Genomic DNA, 18729 nt, shown 5'->3' with positions numbered 1-18729 from the left:
GCTGTGCTCTTTTCCTCCTCTTCCTCACCCTTCTCCTCCTCCCATCCCATTCAGCGTCTAACACAGAGACCACCATCCACATTCCCACCCCCATCCCATCCCATCCCATCCCATCCCATCCCATCCCATCCCAAACCTGTCCCTGTCCCATCCCATCCCAAACCTGTCCCTGTCCCATCCCATCCCATCCCATCCCATCCCATCCCATCCCTGTGACAAACGGCCCCCCAGTGCATTCCCGTTATTGCTCCTATTACGGAGCCCACGGGACTCGTTGCATTCCACGACAGCCTAATGGATCTTCCAGGCTCCTCTCCTTGGAAACCAGGTGCAGTCAAGCCAGTGGATGCAGCAGAAAGCCTGGCTGTGGGAAAAGCCCAGCGCCTCGACCAGGAAGACCTGTTAGTTATTTTGGATATACTGCAGGGAAAACAAGGATAAACTTCCCAGTCCTGGCAGCCACAGCTGGTCCAGCCAAGGTTTATGAACAGGAATTGCTGTTATCCAGCCCCTTCCAGGATGGGGGGTTGATATGCTCCCCTTGGAGTGGAAATGCCACAGGAGGAGGCTGAGTGGGCTGGGAAGGGCGGATGAGGCCAGGAATGGGCTGCAGCAATGGGAGAATGGGATGTGATACTGGAAAGGGAACCTGAGTTCCATTGTCCTGCTCACCCTCAGCCACTCTGAGATCCAGGGAATACAGCCAAGGCTGGGAAGAGCAGAGGCTGGAGGCACTGGTGCTCCAGCTCCATCCCTGCTGCCTCCCAGGGCCAGCTCATCCATGGATGGGCAGCAGCAGCTGCTGCTCAGGGCCTTGAGAGGAGTGGGAAGCTCCAGGGATGGCAATGCCTTGGCAGTGCTGGGATTAGGAGGGAGAGGATGGGTGGGACAGGGACAGCACCCTGTCAGCACCAGTGCCACCAGCACAGCCCCAGCACATGGAGCTGAAGTGCCAGGAATCCTGGGGGTGTTCCTGCCTCATGCTCCCTGCACCAGAGTTCATCCTGAGCCCCACAGCAGCCCCAGTGTCCCTTGTCCGGCTGAGCTGGGTCCCAGACTGGAGCTGGAAGTGCTGCAGATCCATCATTCCCTACTCACCTTCCTCCAAGGGGCTGTGAGCTTCCCATCCCTTAACCAGGCCATACAGGTGCTTCCCATATGGGCTCCCCTTCCCTGGGGGTTCCACCCTGGCCATGGCACTGCTCCTGCCCCTGAGGTAACCCTGGCATCCCCCAAAAGCTCCTGCAGCAGGAACACAGTGCCCCTCAGTATTGTTATCCCCCCAAACTCTCCTGCACCAGGGACATGGTTACCCCCAGCATCCCAATCCCCCCAAACGCTCTGGCTCTGCCGGCCTGGCAGCTTCCCCACTCCCGAGTGGGATCCAGCCAAGGGCGAGTTAATAAACTCGACAAAAAGCTCCTTTATGTGAAATAATTAAAATAACTCCTCCAGTCCTGATGGACATCCAAAACCATCAGCAGCTCTGCAGCTTTAATGAACTTTCCAGATCCAGAGGCTCCCGGGTAGGATCCTGCCGATCCCTCACTGCCAGCCGGCCCCTGGGAGCAGAGTGGAGCCCCTGCACGGCCTCGGCTCCCTGTCCCTGTGGGCACTGGCACCGGGTTTGATGTCCCCTCCCAGCACAGACAGGGACAAGGGTGCCCCCAATCAAACCTTTCCCAGCACGGGGACTTCTGCAGGATCTCACACCGGGGTGGGATCAGGAGGAGAAGCAGCTCCAGCTCATCCCTGCCCTATGGGACCCCGTCTGCAGCTGCCTTGGGATACACATGGAGCACCAGGAGTGATCAGGGCCGGCAGGCTCTGCTCCCCCCGGTCCCTGCTGGTCCCACCCGGAGCAGCCCCGGAGCCGGAGGGACCCTCCCGCACTCCCGCTCCCGGCCGGGGGTGGCTTCCAGGAACCTGTTAAAACACTTTTCCCTCTGCTGGCAGGTCTCAGCACGTTTGGCACTTCCAGTTCTCCCTGCGGGCATCAGGGCCCAGAGAAGCTGTTTAGAATTAAAAGCCTTATTTCATTCCCACTGGGATCAAAGCACGCAGGGAGGAGGGTTTTCAAACCAGCAAACCACATTTGAGCCCGGCTGGTGCACCCTGCAGCCCCCCCATCCCGACCCTCATCCCAGCATTCCCTGCTCACTCTTGGAATGGTCCCGAAGGTTCTGGCTGTGCCCAAGCAGCTCCGAACTATCCAGCTGTGTTCCATCTCCAAGGCTCACCTCACCCCTCCGGGTCGGATGAGTTTCCTGATCGGTGCCTCAGCCCCATTTTAACTCTGAGATCCCATGAACCAGACCCACCCCCTCCCACACCCCTGTGGTCATCCCAGAATCCAGCAGCCACAATTCCTGATAGGACAACCTGGACTGGAGCAGGTGTGGTTTGCACCAGGCAGGAACATCCATGGTTCCATCCTCACCTAAAGCAACGCCAGGGTGAGGAGAAGCTGGCCTCACTCTCTGCTTTTCCCTGTCCCTGTCTGGAGCAGGATCATTCCTGCCAGGAATGGGACATCCCTGTCCTGTGCCACCCACCAGCAGCTCCCAATAGGCTCTGTTTGCTCTGGAGCACAGGAGGTCAAGCCTGAGGGGAATCAGTGGCTCCCAGGAGCCTCCGGCTGCAGGGACAGAGCCATGGAAACACAGAATTATTTGGATTGAAAAACACCTTTAAGATCACCAGGTTCAACCATATCCGTGGAGTGCCCAACCATATCCATCCATATCCAACCCTGAGTTCATCCAATCCTGAGCCCATGCTGTAAATATTGAACAAAAATCTCCAAACCTTTTGTGACCAAACCAAACCCACCAGGTCCTTTCAGGACCAGCTGGTGAGGATCTCTCCCAGCCATCTCTTCCCAGATCTCTTCAGCTCAGGCTGAAGTTTCAAACCTGGGGCAGGAATAAAGCACACGAGAGACAGCCAGGATTCCATAGGAAAAAAACCCTTTTATTTAACAATATATCAGGTTCCATCACGGCTCCATGGAGTTCAGCTGCCACAGAGCTGTTACCGATGCCGATGATATGCTACTGGGCGGGAGAGCTGGGAGAAGGCGAAAGGAATCAAAACCAGGAACATGACAAGAAGAAAGAAAATCTACGGCGCCGGGAGCGCGGCCGAGGGGATCCCAGCACTGCCGGAGCCCCACCGGGAGCCGAGGAGGATCAACCAGCGCGGGGATGCCGAGGCCAGAGCCAGGATGTGCCCCTGCAGCTGAGGAGGTTCCCCACATGGTGCCCAACCATTCCCGCTCAGCCCAAGCCCCATCCCGTGGGCCCGGCACCCGGAGCACATCCGGGCTCCAGCTCCGTGTCCACCTCTCGGCTAACGGCAGTGGAGGGGGGACCCGGCTGCTCCGGCGGTGCCGTGGCACAGGGCTGGGGCAGCGGCAGCCCCGGCTGGTTGATGGCAGGGCCAGGCCCCTCGGGACAGGGGACGGCGCGGATGTGACGCTGTGGGATATGGAGGTGGCACAGCTCTGAAATGTGGGAGCGCGGTGAGGTCGTGCAGGAGCGCGGCGTTGCCGGGATGGAGAGAGGGATGTCCATCCCTGCTCCAGCACCTCTGGAACCTCCCAGGAACCCTCTGTCGATATAATGCAGGTTCACAGCCCAGCTCCTGGGAGCAGCTGGGAGAACTGGGGACTCCCTGATGCCTTCAAGCTGCCACGTGACACCGGAGCACAGGCACAGCCACCACCCCTGGACGGGGACCTTTCACTGTGGTGGGCACAGCTGAGAAGCCACCCCAGCCCAGGCACCAAGAACAGATGGGGCCATGGTGAGCTGGCAGCTGACAACCAAAATAGGCAAACAGAAAACAGGGATAGCTGGGAAAGGGATCTCCACCACAGGGCCAGTAAAGCAGAGCAGGATCTCAGGATGTTGCACTGAGTTCTACATCCCCAAGTCTGGAGTTTTTCGGTCAAAGATAAGAAAGCTGATAAATCTGATGCTCCTTTAGGTCACCATGTGTCCACAACTCTCTGCCCATGGCCAGGGCAGGGCTCAGAGCTCTGGCAGTCACTGGGAATGAGCCACAGATTCCAGGATGGACTAGAATCCCAGATTCCTGCCTCACTCTCTGCTTGGAGCCCATCTGATCCTGCATTATATCGAGGGCAGGTCCCCAGTCCCGATCCCGGCAGTTCCCACACTCCAACACAGCCCACAGGCTCCAGGCTGAGCTCTATGACAATGTTTTACACCCGTTCTTGTGGTTAAAATTTCTTTTTTTTTTTCATCTTTTTTTTTTTTTAAGTTCTCATTTGTTTTTCTAAGAAAAAGCAACCAGAAAATAATTCGGAGTTTATACAAAACATCTTTACATTATTTCTTCCAAAAAAGACTAGTATTTACACAAACAAAACAGGGGGGGAACAAAAACATAAAAAATAAAAAAAAAAAAAAAAGGAAAAATCAACCAAATTTCAATGCTTTCCACGAAAAGAACCCGAGGGACACACTCTGATCCAGGACCCAGCATCCCGAGGTGCTCAGCAAAAACCAAGAGTTCTGATTTCACCCTTTCTTCACATATTTACAAGGTTTTGCAGCTGTTCCCAGCAGCAGGAGTGGGACTGATGGAGACCTCAGCTGGGGACAGCCACCAGGAGAAGCCACCGGCACTGTCAGATCACTTCTGGTACAACTCGTGGCCAGACTCTGTCCCTTCTCCACCAAAACCAAACCAAAACTACATCGTCCCCCCATTTCCCCCTCCACTCCTGTCACTATTCCTAACGGATTCCACTGTCACTGTCACCATCACCACTGCCACCACCACCCAGCCAGGACTCTGCCTGCTTCGGGAAACACAGGCTAAGGTTTGGAAGAGGAAAGAGGGAAAGGGGATTTTTTTAAGACACAATTCTCTGGGATTTCCCCATCGGAGAATGGGGGTCCTGGTGGGGGCAGCTCCCAGGCCAGGATGGGCAGTGGATCCCACAGAGGAGAGAGGGATGGAAGGTGCTACATGGGGAAGCAGCGCTGGGACGGGGAAGTGGGGGGAGCACCCGCTGGGGCATGTCTCTCCCGAGGGAAGCAGCCGGTTCAGGGCCCTGGAAGCAAAACCATCTCGGGATGCCGAGGGCAGGAGGGGAGCTGGGACACCCTGCTCTGCTCCAGCCCAAATTCCTGCCCTAAACTGCAAACCCAACAATGTGACACCACAGGATGCTCCCATTCTGCTCAGGGCCAAACCCCAGCGCAGCAGCCGGGCCACCGGATCCTCCCGGGACCACCGGATCCTCCCGGGACCACCGGATCCTCCCGGGCCACAGACCCCCAGTCCCTGCTCTGCCCCCGCCCCCGCCCGCTCCTTGTCAAGGCACTTTAGCAGAGCAGCTCCCTCGCTCTTTGGGCACTTCCTAATGCGGGACTCGGGGCCCTGGGGACAGGTGGGAACAGCCCAGGCGGGAACAGCCCTGCCGGCCCCACTCCTGCTCCCTGAGCAAAAGCAGCTACTGCTGGAAGGAAAAGAAAGTGAGGAAGGGGGGACAGCCCGAGGACAGGCAGTGCCAGGGCATCGCCAGCCCCGCTGGGCTCACTGGCATCAGCCATGGTACCGGTGGCTCCTCCTGGCAAGAGGAAGCTGGGAATGATCCCACCAGACAGGCTCGACCCCTTCCAGTTTTGGGCAGGAGATGGGCAAGGCAAGGGCAGGGGAGCCCGGGCTGTGGGATCCCCGGGAGGCAGCAGGACAGGGAATGCTCCTGCACCAGGAGCAGGGCGGGGAACAGGCACAGCGGGGGCTGGTCCCCAAAGCAGGTCCTGCCAAGGGGCACTGGATTCTTCAGGTAAACCAAGAGGGTGGAAAAGCCTTTGGCTCAGTTCCCAACCAAGCCAAGCCTGGTGCTCCAGCCACTCGGGGGCTTCCAGCCCCAAGCACCTCCTCCTGACACCCCTGGCAGGAGCTGCAGGTCGGGAATCTTTGTTTTCCAGTTTTCCTTTCCAAGGACAATCACCTGCAGTATGCCCAGCCTGGGAGGGGGGTGCAGCTTCCCCCTGCCACCCCCTACCTTGCTTCCAGCAGGCTCAGCCCCAGCCCGATAGAAAGCCAAAGGCTTTTTTCCACAGTGGGATGCTCCAGAGGGGTCGGGAAGAGCTGCCAGGCCACGGCTGCTCCACGTGGGGCGGGAGCAGTGTCCGGCCCCTCGCGCACTGAATGCTTGAGACAGGGTGGAGATAGAATTTTTTTTCTTTCTTTCTTTTTATAAAGAGACTAAAACAAGAGTCAACAGCTACGAACACAAAAGTTTCCAGGGGCAGTGGGGGGAGCGGGATCTGCCCCGTGGCCGGCGGGATCGCGTGCTGGAAGGAGGTGACGGCGTGTGCCCGGAGGCGGCGGGCCGGAGTCCTGCCCGGAATTCACAAAAATAAAAATGTTACAAAAAAATTAAAATAATTATAATAATAATAATAGTAGTAGTAGTAAATCGGGTTTGCCAGCTTCCTCCCTGCACAGTTGTCTGCATCTTGGCACCTTGGCAAAGCATCCTCCTCCTCATCCCCCTGTGTGCTTGCTGCTCCTGGGACCGAGGCCCCTGCGTCGCTCCAGGCTCCGGGACCCCACGGCGCTGGCGGGCACTTCCTGCAGGGCCCGAGGGGTGACACGGGGAAATCCCAAACCACAAAGGGATGGTGGAGTCTCCGGGTTTGCCAGCAGTGTCCCGAGCATGGAAAGGCACGGCACCCGCCCCCGCCACAGCCGGCCACAGTCAGGAGAAGAAGAGGAGGAGGCTGAAGGCTCACCCTCAGAGTCTCGGGATTACAAAAGCTGAGAACTACAAAACTAAATACAAAGGGGAGAATCAGCACGTGAGCGTTGAGCCCTCCGCTCCCCGGCGCCGCTCCCGGCGCTGCCCGCGCCGTGCCGGGGGGGGGCGTTTCGCTTCCTCCCTGCGGCGCCAGCCCCGCGCCCGGCGCTCCCGCGCTGCTGCATCGGCCGTTCCCAGGCTGCTCCTCACACCTTGTAGTAAATGTTGGCTGGGCTCTGCGGGGGCATCTCCTGCACGATGTAGACGGGGTGCCCGTAGTCCCCGCTCACCTTCTCGTAGTGCGGGCAGTAGTTGTTCTCTGTAGTCCGTAAGGGGATGATGATGTCGCTGGGCTCCGAGCCCGCGTTCCCGCTGCATTTGGGGCTGGCCAAGGTGCTGAGGGACAAGGCTGCGGCTCGCTGCTGCGTGTGCTTCCGGTGCCGCTTGCGGATCTTGATCAGGAGCACAACGAGGAAGATGATGATGAGGATGAAGATGACGCAGCCGGCGCCGATGGCTGCAAACACGGCCACCTTGGAGCTCAGGAAGCCATCGCTGGGACCTTGCGTCTCCTGGCCGTCCTGGTTGACAGAGCCTGCAAGGCAAGGGGACACAGGGGTCAGAGAGGCAGGCAGGTCTGTGCTCTGTCCATGCATGGATCACACCTGTGGAGAAGGGAGATGAGTTTCCCACTGGAGCCCCTCTCTGCCCCCCAAACTTAGAACATTCTCCTACCGTGCTCCCAAGGAGGGGAGGCCCTCACCTGCAAGGGGATGGCACTTGCTCCCCACCTTCCCATCCCAGTCAGACCCACATATCCCCAGGAAGGGCAGGCAGGAGCCCCAGGCATCCACAGAAAGGGCACCACACACCCTGTCCCCCATCCAGCATCACTGCTCCCCTTCCCATCTTCCAGCCTATGGAGCAGAGTGTTGATCCTGTCCAGGTGACACCACTGCAGACCTGGGGAGCCTTCACTCCCCACAACAGGGTGGGATGCCCTGGTGAACGTGGGCTCTGACACCCAGATCCCCCCAGTCTCCAATTACTGACCCCTGGGCCGGGGCAGCTGCAGTGCCTGCAGGGGCAGTGCTCAGAGGTCGATCCAGGCAGGAAGAAAAGAGAGATTTTTCCCAGCTTCATCTGATTCCACTTTGCTCTCAGAGGGGTCAGGAACTCAGGAAACCACCTTCAAAGGGCTCTCACACCCGAGGACCTCACCTCCTCCAAGCCCTCTCAGATGTACTGTGAGGAACACATGGGAGGAGGAGGAGGAGGAGGAGGAAGAGTGCTGAAACAGCACTTCCTTGCCAAGCTCTGCCAGAAGCTGGGAAAACAAACTCAAGCTGCTCTGCACCCTGGGCTTGGGACAGCAGCAGGACAGCAGAGACAGGCATAATGCTTATGGCAAACCCATCCAGATTCCCGATCCGGAGAGTCTGGTATCCCTGCAATCCAAGCAACAAGCTCAGCTTGGAGGGGCTTCATTGGCCCCACAGCAGGCAGAGCCCCATCCCTCTCCTGGGGATCTCTGGAATACCCACCTGGCTTGCCAGGCTCCTCCACCGCCGGGACCTTGCTGCGTGGGCTCTGCGTGACGACCTTCACGGTGTCATCTGACTCCTTGCTCGGCCGACTCGTCGTCAGCTGCTCTGGGATCACCGCGTTTGGATCTGGGAAAGGGGAGGGATGGATGAGAAGCCTTGATCCAACCTGGAAGGCAACGGCTTGTTTCCCCCTAAAGAAATGCCCCCAATTGTCAGTCACTCCTGTGGGACACAGGAGCCCTGGGAGATGCTGAGAGCAACAGAGCAAGGCTGAGCTGCTCCAGGGCTTGTGGGAAGTGGGTCCCCACCCTAATTCCCTGGTTTGCTGTTTTCAGAGCTCCTGTGCGTGGGCTGGGACAGGTTTCTTGCTCGGGCAGCGGGAGGAAGGGAAGGGCAGGCAGGAGGCCAAGGCTGCAGCACAGCTTTGCCTGTTTATTATAAATATTGGCCCCGACGTGCAAACACAATAATGAGAAGCAGAACCAGGAGCTGTGCATCCGAGTCAGGGCCAAAACGAGCCTGAGGCATTGCTGGGGCTGGGAAGCAGCTTGGGATGGAGGTGGTACGGAGCAGGAGCTCCAGGAGAAGAGCCTGTTGGTGATCTCCCTGGTGTCCCACTACCACTGGAGTCCTCACAGCCTGGTGGCCTCCACAACTGAGAGCCACCAAGCCCAATCCCTAATGCCTGGCCAGCTACAACCCCCTCCTGGATGCTCAGGAAGTCACAGGGGCACTGTCTGTGCCAGCCCCCCTGAGGCACTCGCAGGGCTCACGGGTCCTGTGCCGAGCTCACTTCCCGCTGGGATACGGCCCACGAGGTAACCGGGAACAATCATTCCCTTTCAACCCCAGTGCTCTGCACATGCGCCATGTTGGCAAGAGAAAAAAGACAGGAAGAAAGATCCTAGAAATTAAATTCTGTTGAACTAACCCAGGAGTGTTCCCAGGAGCAGTTGGCCTGGCCTCAGTTTCCCTGGAATCTTGCACTCTCACACCCCGCAAAGGAACAGGGACCCTGGTTCAGGGGGCAGCAGGAGACCCCAGGGGACAGGAGGACTCACCCTGCCCCACTTTCATGACAATCTTCATGGAGCGTGTCTGGCAGACCCCTCCTTCCCGGTTCTCCAGGCCATCCAGCGTGCCGTTGGAAGTGGCTGCAAGAAAAGAGAGGGAATGTTAGGTTCCTAGGAGCTGGAAGGGCACTGCTGAGCAGCTCTTTGCTGTTCCCTGGCACTACTGTGCAGGTTCTCCACTGACCCCTGGCACTGCCAGACAGGTCCTCCTGCCCATCCCCAGGCAGGTCCTCACTGTCCCCTGGCACTGCTGAGCAGATCCCAGTTATCCCCTGGCACCTCCTACCCCAGGGATTCACTCCTGACCCCCCATTACAGCCACATCTTCACACTCCAATCCAGAGCCCACCGAACTCCCAGCTCCTGCCCCTTCCAAAGTTGCCTGCAGCAGTAAGGACATGATCCCTGCAGCTTCCTCTCACTGCCACATCCACACAAGTGAGCCATTCTCCATGCCTGCACCCTCCTCCCCCTTTAATTCCTGGATAATTTCCTTTGCTCCTGGTGCAGAATGGGAACACTTGCATATGCACAGTTTAAATTATACATCTCTAATTACACCCTGTGCCTCGGTGAAGAATGTAAACTCAGAGCCCCAGTGGGCTCCGGGGGCTCTAATTGCAGGGCAGAAGTCACTTAAATTCACATTAACTTTTTGCTGGAGCCAGCACGGAGTTTTCAGCCCTTGGATCCCATGGGAGCACAGGGAAGGTCCCCCATCCTCTGGCCCTCTGTGGGGTTCAGGGCAGGGGGGACACAAGACAGAATAAATCCAAACATGAGGATTTCAGGATAAAGCACCTAAATGGCAGATTCTGCTAAACAGACTCAAAAAACTGGTTTCTGACCCAACCACTTGATGTAGCCTCTGTGCCTGGCATGGAGCTGGATCTACCCAAGGATCAGGATGGTTCCCACCCCATCACATCCCTCCATCGTGGCAAACACAAATCATCTCAGTGCTCCATCAAATCCAGCCACAGGGATGAATTCACTCAGGGAAGCAGGGAAACCTGGGAGGAGCTCAGCAGCAGCTTAGGGAAGGTAATGCAATGGAGAATCACGGAGTCCAGGGATAATTTTTCAGACACAAGACAGGACTTGGCCAGCACAGCACAGCCAACACCTCCCCGAGCCTCAAGGCCAAAGCTCAGCCCCAGGGTTTCAGGTTCCCTGTGCAATTCCTGCCTCCATCCCCCATAAAAGCAGGTCTGGGAGGGCAGGTGACTGACAGGAATTTGGGATAAATCCATTGGATCCTGCTGGGTGTTGGTGAGGGGACAGGAAGAGGCTGGAGTATGGAGCAAGGTCATCTTTCCACATTCCCCTTCCCACAGCAGGAGGTTGGGTGCCTCCATGAGCCTCCCCACCGGGATACTCTGGAAAGCACACCCGGATCCTGCCGGGAAGCAGGATCCAAGTCCATCAGCTCTTTCCAAACACCTCTGTGCAATCAAGGCTCTCGCCTGAAACCCCAGCAAATGTTTTCCTAATCAGAAAGTCTTTGGGCCATTTGCTGAGTTATCACCTCTCCCACAGCAGGGTCCCCCCTGCCAGCAGCTCCTGGGATGGAGCTGTGCATCCATCTGGGATGGTGCATCCAGCAGGGATCCGCGGGCAGCCGTTCCAACAGCAGCACTGTCAGCACCAAGCCCCACGCAAATGCCTGGGAATGTGGAGAAACGCCCCTGACAGCCTGCACGAGTTCTCTGGAATCCAAACAGGATGGACCTGAGCTCAGACTCCCCATAAAAACACATCGGGAGCAAACTCCAGCCTGGTTCTCCCAGGCCGGAGGCGCCGGTTTGGGGGTGAAATCAGCAGATACAGCCCAGCTCACAGCCCTGAAGCAGCTCCTTCAACAGTTTCCCAGCTCCATGCCATGGGCTGCTGCATCCCAAAGAGAATCATCCATCGAGGGAGAAGGCAGCAGTCTGTAAAAACCAGTCTGTGTGAGGCCTCATGAGGTCTGATTTATAAATAATTAACTAATTATAACAAAATGAGGTAACAAGCAAGCGTGGTTCAAGTGGGGAAAACTAGAAGATCCCACAAAGGCAGCAGTTCCTCCAAATAACTATGGAGACATTCCATCCACATACAAAAAAAATATTAAAGGTCCAAAGAGGACAGAGGGAGCAGCTGGAGCCACGGGGATGGACGGAACGACACAGCTGAGCATCCTTCTTCCCACCCCACACTTGGACACAAAGTTTTTTCTTCTGGCCATGGAAATGATGAGGGACAAAGTAGCTTTGAGAGGGAGCCACGAGGAAAAATAAAGCAGTTGCTTGAGGGAACAAAAAAAAAGGAAAAAACATTTGTAAAACCCACAGTGATGGTCTTGGAATGGCCTCTGGAAACAAGGACATGAGCTTCCACATTCTGTGTAAATCCAAAACGGGCTGGAGAGAAGCTGGATGCTCCACGCAGCTGGCTGGGCTTCCAAAATCCTAAATCCCCAAATCCATCCAAATGGTGCAGAGTCCAGAGAGTTTGATGTGAACATGTAGGGCAGGGTGATGTGAGAGCAGCAGGTCCCTGATCCATCAGGAAAGGCTCCTCCAGTGCAATTCCCTGTGAAGCTCAGCGATGAAGAGCTGCTCCTCCCACTCTGTTTCCTGCTTTCCCAGCAGAAGGCTCCAGGCTCAGCTCAGCCCAGCTCCAGTGGATTCAGACTGGAATCCAGGTGGCACTTGATGGACTCCCCAAGTACCTGTGCCACTCACTGCCACGGTTAGGGTGAGCCGTGGTGACACCACCAATCCTCAGCTGCCGATGGAATCCAGAGTCAGCAACCCACAGAGGAAAACGTTAAATCCACAGGCACGGCAGCGGCTGCAGAAGAGCTGGGAGAGCCCCGAGCTGCAGAGAGGCAGAGCTGTGACACGATGAAGGAAGCCAAGCAGGGAGCTGGGATTACCCATGGAATAGGAAATGGCAGGTCTCAAACAACACTGTCACCTCCCCATGCCCCACCAGCAAGGCTCAATCCAGCCCCAGCAACACTGAGTGTACAGGAGCATTTTCCTGCCCTGTTCCGTTTTGGATGGATTCACAGGTTGGCTGTAGGACTGGGAGAGCAAAAATAACCTCTGGCCAGTGACTTCCAAAGGCTGACTTCCAAAGGCCGCTCCCAGCCTGGAGAGCTGTCAGATGCCTCTGCCCTAATGGAGCATTAAGCCCAGGGCTGCTGAGTGATGAGGATTTAACAGTGATACCATTAACCATGTAATTGCTTGTCAATTTAGAGGAGATGCTCAGCCACCATGGAAAGCAGGCAGGACCTCCACTCCTGGAATCCCACACGCCCATCCAGCCCAGTGACAAACACCACAGAGCTGGGACAGATGGCTTAGACCTCCAACAACCCATGGTCCTGTCTCCAAGCCAGCAATGCCATGTGCTGTCCCTGCTGCCTCCCCAGCACCAGCACTTGGTGTCACCACAGCTTCTCTCCCTCCCCTAAAAATATTTCAAAGGAGAACTCGGGTTTTGGCAGATGGGAGACGCTGGAAGTAATACCTGGCAAGAGATGAAGGCAAGGGTCTCTTAAATGGTCAGTCTTGGCCAGAGCGAGATGTTTGGTTTCTCTGCTGGATTCCCTCTAGCAGGGCTGCGTTATGATTTGGGCCCCAAAGCACAATTAATGTGCTGAGACTGTAGCGAATCCAAGTCTCTTTCCTTTTATTGCTCTTAATCACTCTTCCATCTGTGCAGCTCAGCCCTGCTCCAGCCCCAGCCAGGCACGGCGTGGCCACAGCCCGGCCACAGTCCCCACCACCCCCCTCACCCCCAGACCTGCACAAGGTTCGTGTTTCCATCACTTCAGGAGAGGTGGCAGCATCCCACTGGTGCCCCACAGCCTGACCCCGATCTCGCTGGAGCCATGGGACCGACCCTGGCAAAGGGCAGCTGGTGCAGAGAGCAGCCTCAGCCCAGCCTGGGCACCCCTGGGCTGGAAGTCCCCCTGGCACAGGTGAAGCCCCTACAGGTCATGCTGGAGATGTGCCTCCCACATCGCTGACGTGCTCAGACACTGCCAGAGATCCCTGCAGGAATCCACAAGCAGACTGCACTTCAAATAAAATCCCAGCTCCTGCCACCTCCCCTCTCCAGACCTTTCAAGCTGTTTTACACCCACTCGGTACCGACACAAAGGTACACACCAACCACCACAGGCACCGAGCTCCTTCCCCCCCAGCCCAGCCAGGACTGGCACCCCAGGGGCACAGAGCCACTTCCAGGTCACAGAGCAGAGGCACCCGCCTGCTCCACTGCACACCAACTCCCTGGGGCCTCCGGGGAGCACGGCTTGCTTACAGTCCCTGCTCCTCCTCCTCCTCCTTCTGCTGCTCCTCCCAGGCATCAGTGCCACGCAGCTCCGGCTCAGGGCATGCTGTTATTGGTAGTGTTGATATTAATATTGGTGTCACTTCCTAGCCAGCCCCACTGTGGGGACACGAGCCCCCCACCCAGCACACATCCCCCAGCCCCTTCCAGCACACTGGCTGGGGCTGCTGCCAGCACCAGGGCAGGGGCTGTGTGGAGGGAGCCCACCCCACGCTGTCACACTGCCAGAGGAGCCGGCAGCCTTCTCCCAGCCTTCTTCCAGCCTTCTTCCAGCCTTCCCGAGGCAGCTGCACCGGGAAGGGGCCCTGCAGCCCCTGAAATGCCTGTGTGAGCCAGCCCGGCCCTGTCCCATCTCCACACAGTGCAGGAGGTGCAAGGCTTGGGTTTTACAGCCACTCCTGCCAGCTCCAGAGCTGCTCCAGAGCTGCTCCAGCCACATGGTCCGGCATGGAAAGAGAAGGGACATGGGGGCTGCTCCACCAGCACCACTGACCGAGGGGGGACCACCTCTGCTCTCCTCCCTGGCATCAGGACTGCCAGGCCCATGCCATGAAGCCAGCTGGGATTGCTGTGTCCCTCCCCACACTCCTTGCTCCAGCAAATAACAGTGGGAAAATCCCCAGTTCAAATGCACTGCTGGAAATAGGAACGAAAGCCACCACATAGGGTTTGGCTGGGATGGGGTTTGGCTTTCCCTGGCCAGGATCAGCACCCCCAAAATCATATTAAAGGGTTAAATTAGCCCCATTCCTTATAGAGAGCAGAGAGACAGTCATACAGTTACACCTGGAAGAAGGGAGGGAACCACCCACCACACTCATCCTCACCACCCACAGCTCCACTCTCTCCCATTCTTTCTTGGGGCAAAGGGAGAACAGGCAAACACTGAAGTATCCACTAGAAAAAGACACTTTAACCCAAGTAATGCTTAAGTGAAAAGCTAATTTCCCATTAAAACAGATTTCTGGTGGAAAATTATAACCAACCCTAATTAGTATCATAATTAAGAGTCACTGCTGGATTGCAGGGAACCTCATCCAGGCTGGAGAGCACATCTTGGCTGCAGGACCACAGCTTGGTGACTCACTCAAGTCCTTTATCATCATGTCCGTGTGGATGAGCTGTGAAAACTCCCAGTGTCCCCATCCTGATTCCTGCCCAGCTCAGTGGGACCACGGCCCTAAAGAAATCCTTTGTCTTCAGGTCTGTCCATCCCTTCTAAAGAAAGAGCACATCACTGGGAGAGGAAGATGGTTTGTGCAGTCTCTGTGGTCGCTCCAGGCAACTGGAGACAGGTCAGGATAAAAGTGCCACGTAATTCCCCACCTGATGCTCTGCCAGAGTCATCTGTGGGCCCTGCTGGGAGCAGGAGGGGAGGAAAGCACTTACTGCCTTTTAACAGGGTATAGATCTCTCCTGATAGGTACCAAAACACCTGGGAGATGACAAAAATCCTTTGGGAAGGGGATGGAGACAGTGCCATCCCCCAGATGCAAGGCAAATACCACTTGTCCACCTGAGCTCAGGCTCCATCTGCACTCCCAGGGGCTCAGAGAAAACTTCAGAGAGGTTGACAGAGGGACAGATTCATGTGTAGATCTTCTGAAGCTCCAGGTGCCAGGCAGTGGGGAGGGACAGCAGCTCTGGGTGCTGTGGGACAGCCAGAAGGAAACTCCACTGCAATTACAGGCAAATTTTGCATAAGCACCAGGAACTTCTGGAACTGGGGAGGTGACATTGGTGAAACTCTTGGCCCAGAATTGCAAATAATCCCTTGCCTGCAAGAGGAGGCAGCCCAGGCACTGCTCCCACCGTGGCCATGCACCCACCAGAGCCTGGCTCAGAGCAGGATCATCTGCAGCTCCCAGTCCCACAACAGCTGGAGCAGGAGATGATGCATTGCTCCTGGGGATTGCATGGCAGGACCTCAGGAGCTGGTCTCTCCTCCAGGCAGACAGCAGTGCATGCACCAAATAGGCCCAGCAACACCCTGAGTTACAAGGTTTGGAAATTTCCAATAGATGCCATGTAATCCCTGGCTCTCCAGACAAGGATTTGCCTCCTTGCTGAGTAATGGACAGAGGAAGGGGACTCTACCCCCAGATCAGAGCTGATCTCAATGCAGCCAGCCCCAGATCCCACTGCTCCTGCAGCCCCCTCTCCATGAGGTGTGTAACTCCCACTCCACACTACCAGGTGGGATCAAAGCTCAGACATCACACAGCTGCAGCAAAAACATCAATCCCAGGGGAAAGAGACTTTGAATGGAGGATGACACCAATCCACCCCAGAAAGGTGATCTGCTAGAGCTGCCACACACCACCTGGGCTGGCCTGGCTGAGGGGTGGATAGACACAGATCCATAGAAATTAGGGATGGAAAAAGGTGGAATGTCACAGTTCATTGATGTCAGACTCTCTGCACCCTGCACGTCTCAGGGTCCAAGTGTGGTGGTACTTCCTGGAGCCCCCAGTGAGCTCTTGGTCTGACAGCACCCACCACCAGCAGCATCCACCACCACATCCCACACCCACCATCACACACACAGCACCCACCCTTACAGACCCCTCCACACCAGTTTGGAGCTGCAGTGATGCCAACAAGCCTCTTCCCAGCACTACAGCAGCAGTGGATTGCAATAGTGATCCCAGGAAAATAGCCCAGATGTTATGGTTATTTTAAAAAATATGCCAAGGAAGTAGCTGCCTGCAGTTATCCATGCACAGCTTCCCAGACACACCGATATGCCAGGATTTGTTTCAATTCCTCATCAAGCTGAAAGCTCCTTCTGCCTTGAGAGTCTCCGACTCAACGTTTAATTCAAAAGCAGCCAAGTTTAATTTCTTCCAGTGACCCAGAGGAAGTCCTCGGAGTTGACCATCACTGAAGAGCCAGGTCCACCACAATCCATGCAACAGCAGCTTCAGGAAATGCCCTGGGATTTGCTGCAGACATGGCAGGAGGAGCAGGGGCTGGAAGAGCCAGGATGAGGAAAGGGAAGATAGGATGCACCAAAAATCCTGCTTTGGTGTGAACCTCTCACCACAGCTGCCAGGAGAACCCTTTTGGGGGGGACAGGCAGATTCCCAGTGTCTCAGGAACAGGGGGGCAGAGCAGGATCAGGCAAGGGATGCAGGGGCACATGTCACCTCTTCACTGCCATCACCCCTGCATGCCATCTCTACTGTCACCTCAGTGTTCAGGAGCACTGAGGAGTTAAACACGTTTTGTTTTCTCCTAATGGGTCGTGACAACGCTAAAGGGGTCGTGACAATGCTAGAGATGCTCTTGGGAATCATTTCTCCCAGGGAAGAGCAGCCTGGGATGCAGCCAGCCCGATTTCCCAGGCAGACAGCACCCAGTGCCCAGCTCCAGAGCCCTTTGCTGTGCCAGGGCCACAGGCAGAGCTGGGCTACCCAGCAGCCAGGGAGTTGAGCGGGCATGGGGACCCCTGGGTGGGTAGTTATGGCAGGCAGGGACCCCTGGGCGGGGATTTGTGGCAGGCAGGGCCCCCCTGGCCCCAGAGCAGATCAAAGCACGGGGTATTTACCTCCCGGCCGGGCGCGGGACACCGGCCCTTTCTGAGGGGGCTTTTCATCCCTATTAGGGCCGTGAAAGGCTGAGCCATGAGATCAGCTGCCAGGGGCTGTCCGGGGACAGCACTGAGCCGAAAAGGTCAGGAGGGAGGAGGAGAAGAGAAAAGAGGCAGAGGCTTAAGGGACAGGGCTCAACAAAATCACATTTACTGTGGTCACGCTCTTCAGACAAGCCTGCAAGACAAGGAACCGCGTGTTGTCTAAGGGCCATTATTTGGGTTTGACATGGCCAGGGCCTGGGCTTTGAAGTCAGGAGCAGGACACCGTTAGAGCCATTTGTGTCCAGCCACCGGCTCCCATGTGGCATCACCATCCTCTGCCAGCGGCTCCCAGCGGGATGGGGATGGAGGAGCAAAGCCCCAAAACCAGATGGATGCCACCAGGCTGGCTCTGCTTGGCCTGGGTGTGTCGCAAGCTGGGCCCGTTTGGGTGAAGAATGAGGAAGACGCTTAATTGGGGTTTTATCAGCAGAAGTTCACAGCTCCCAACGTGGCATCAAACGGCCCCTGGCCTTTCAACTCCTCTCCACCAAACAAGTTGTGGGAAGGAGGATGAGGAGCACATGAAAGTGGCCACATTCAAATGGCATCAGCAAAGAGCTGGCGGGCTGACAAAGCCCCCCCTGGCACAGCCCCCAGCCCAAGGAACCAGGGAGGGAATTATCAAATCCCAAGGAACACAGAAAGGAGCGCGAGCGGCTCCGCACACACGCATTGGCACGGGCTGAAGGCTTCCCAAACCAACGGAAGCTGGAGGAGCACAGCCAGAAAAGCGAGTATGGCAACGTGTCCCAAAAAAGCTCCCGAGGAGGAAGGATGATCCTGGCAGCTGGCAGGGTATAGGTGACCCCCTTCCCCACGCTGAGCTGCAGGAAAATGCTGACAGAGCGTGGCCCAGGGACGAAGCCGCATCGCAGCAGCAGCGATGGTTTACAACAAATAACTCTTGCCAGGTTAAGACTAATTGCATCTAAAAACAGAAATGCAAGACAAGGGCTTTAACACAACACTCAGGGTAATAGATCCGCTCTCACTGTATCCCGCTGCCAAAAAGTGTTGGATTGGATTACGGACGTTATTACATCAAAAATGGATTGAAGGGCTTAAGGACTAACAATAAACAGCAAACGCTTCGGATTTATGAGGAAACATCTACTAGGACCTTGCTTTTCCTTCAGCATTGTCATCAAACAAGGGCTCTGTGCTTTAAAGAGGCTCATGGGACAGGTCAGACACTGAGGAAGAACACCTGGAAGAGCACCTCAGCACCACATCTGCAAACAGCTGCCTGGAGTGCACCCCAAGGCTGACCCAGGTTTCCTGGGGTCTCCACACCCCACTGAACACAGAAGGGGCTGCCAGGACCACCATCAGCCC

The 18729-nt window shown here is 56.4% G+C and overlaps 1 protein-coding gene across 1 annotated transcript in view; it reads right to left on the bottom strand.

Moving 5' to 3' along the window:
* Positions 1 to 2952: 2952 nt before the first annotated feature.
* The window catches only part of EFNB1 (ephrin B1), a 48402-nt gene continuing 32625 nt past the window's right edge, over positions 2953 to 18729 (bottom strand). The window contains exons 3-5 of the mRNA XM_015626618.3: positions 9393 to 9485; positions 8329 to 8457; positions 2953 to 7379 (exon numbers count right to left, since the gene is read on the bottom strand). Coding sequence (XP_015482104.1) covers positions 6991 to 7379; positions 8329 to 8457; positions 9393 to 9485 — 611 coding nt within the window. The 3' untranslated portion in view covers positions 2953 to 6990. The remainder of the gene's footprint in view (positions 7380 to 8328; positions 8458 to 9392; positions 9486 to 18729) is intronic.

Source organism: Parus major, chromosome 4A (assembly GCF_001522545.3).
Source record: "Parus major isolate Abel chromosome 4A, Parus_major1.1, whole genome shotgun sequence".
Classification (NCBI taxonomy): domain Eukaryota; kingdom Metazoa; phylum Chordata; class Aves; order Passeriformes; family Paridae; genus Parus; species Parus major.
Note: the sequence above shows the minus strand (reverse complement) of the source record. Positions and strands in the feature narration are given on the sequence as shown.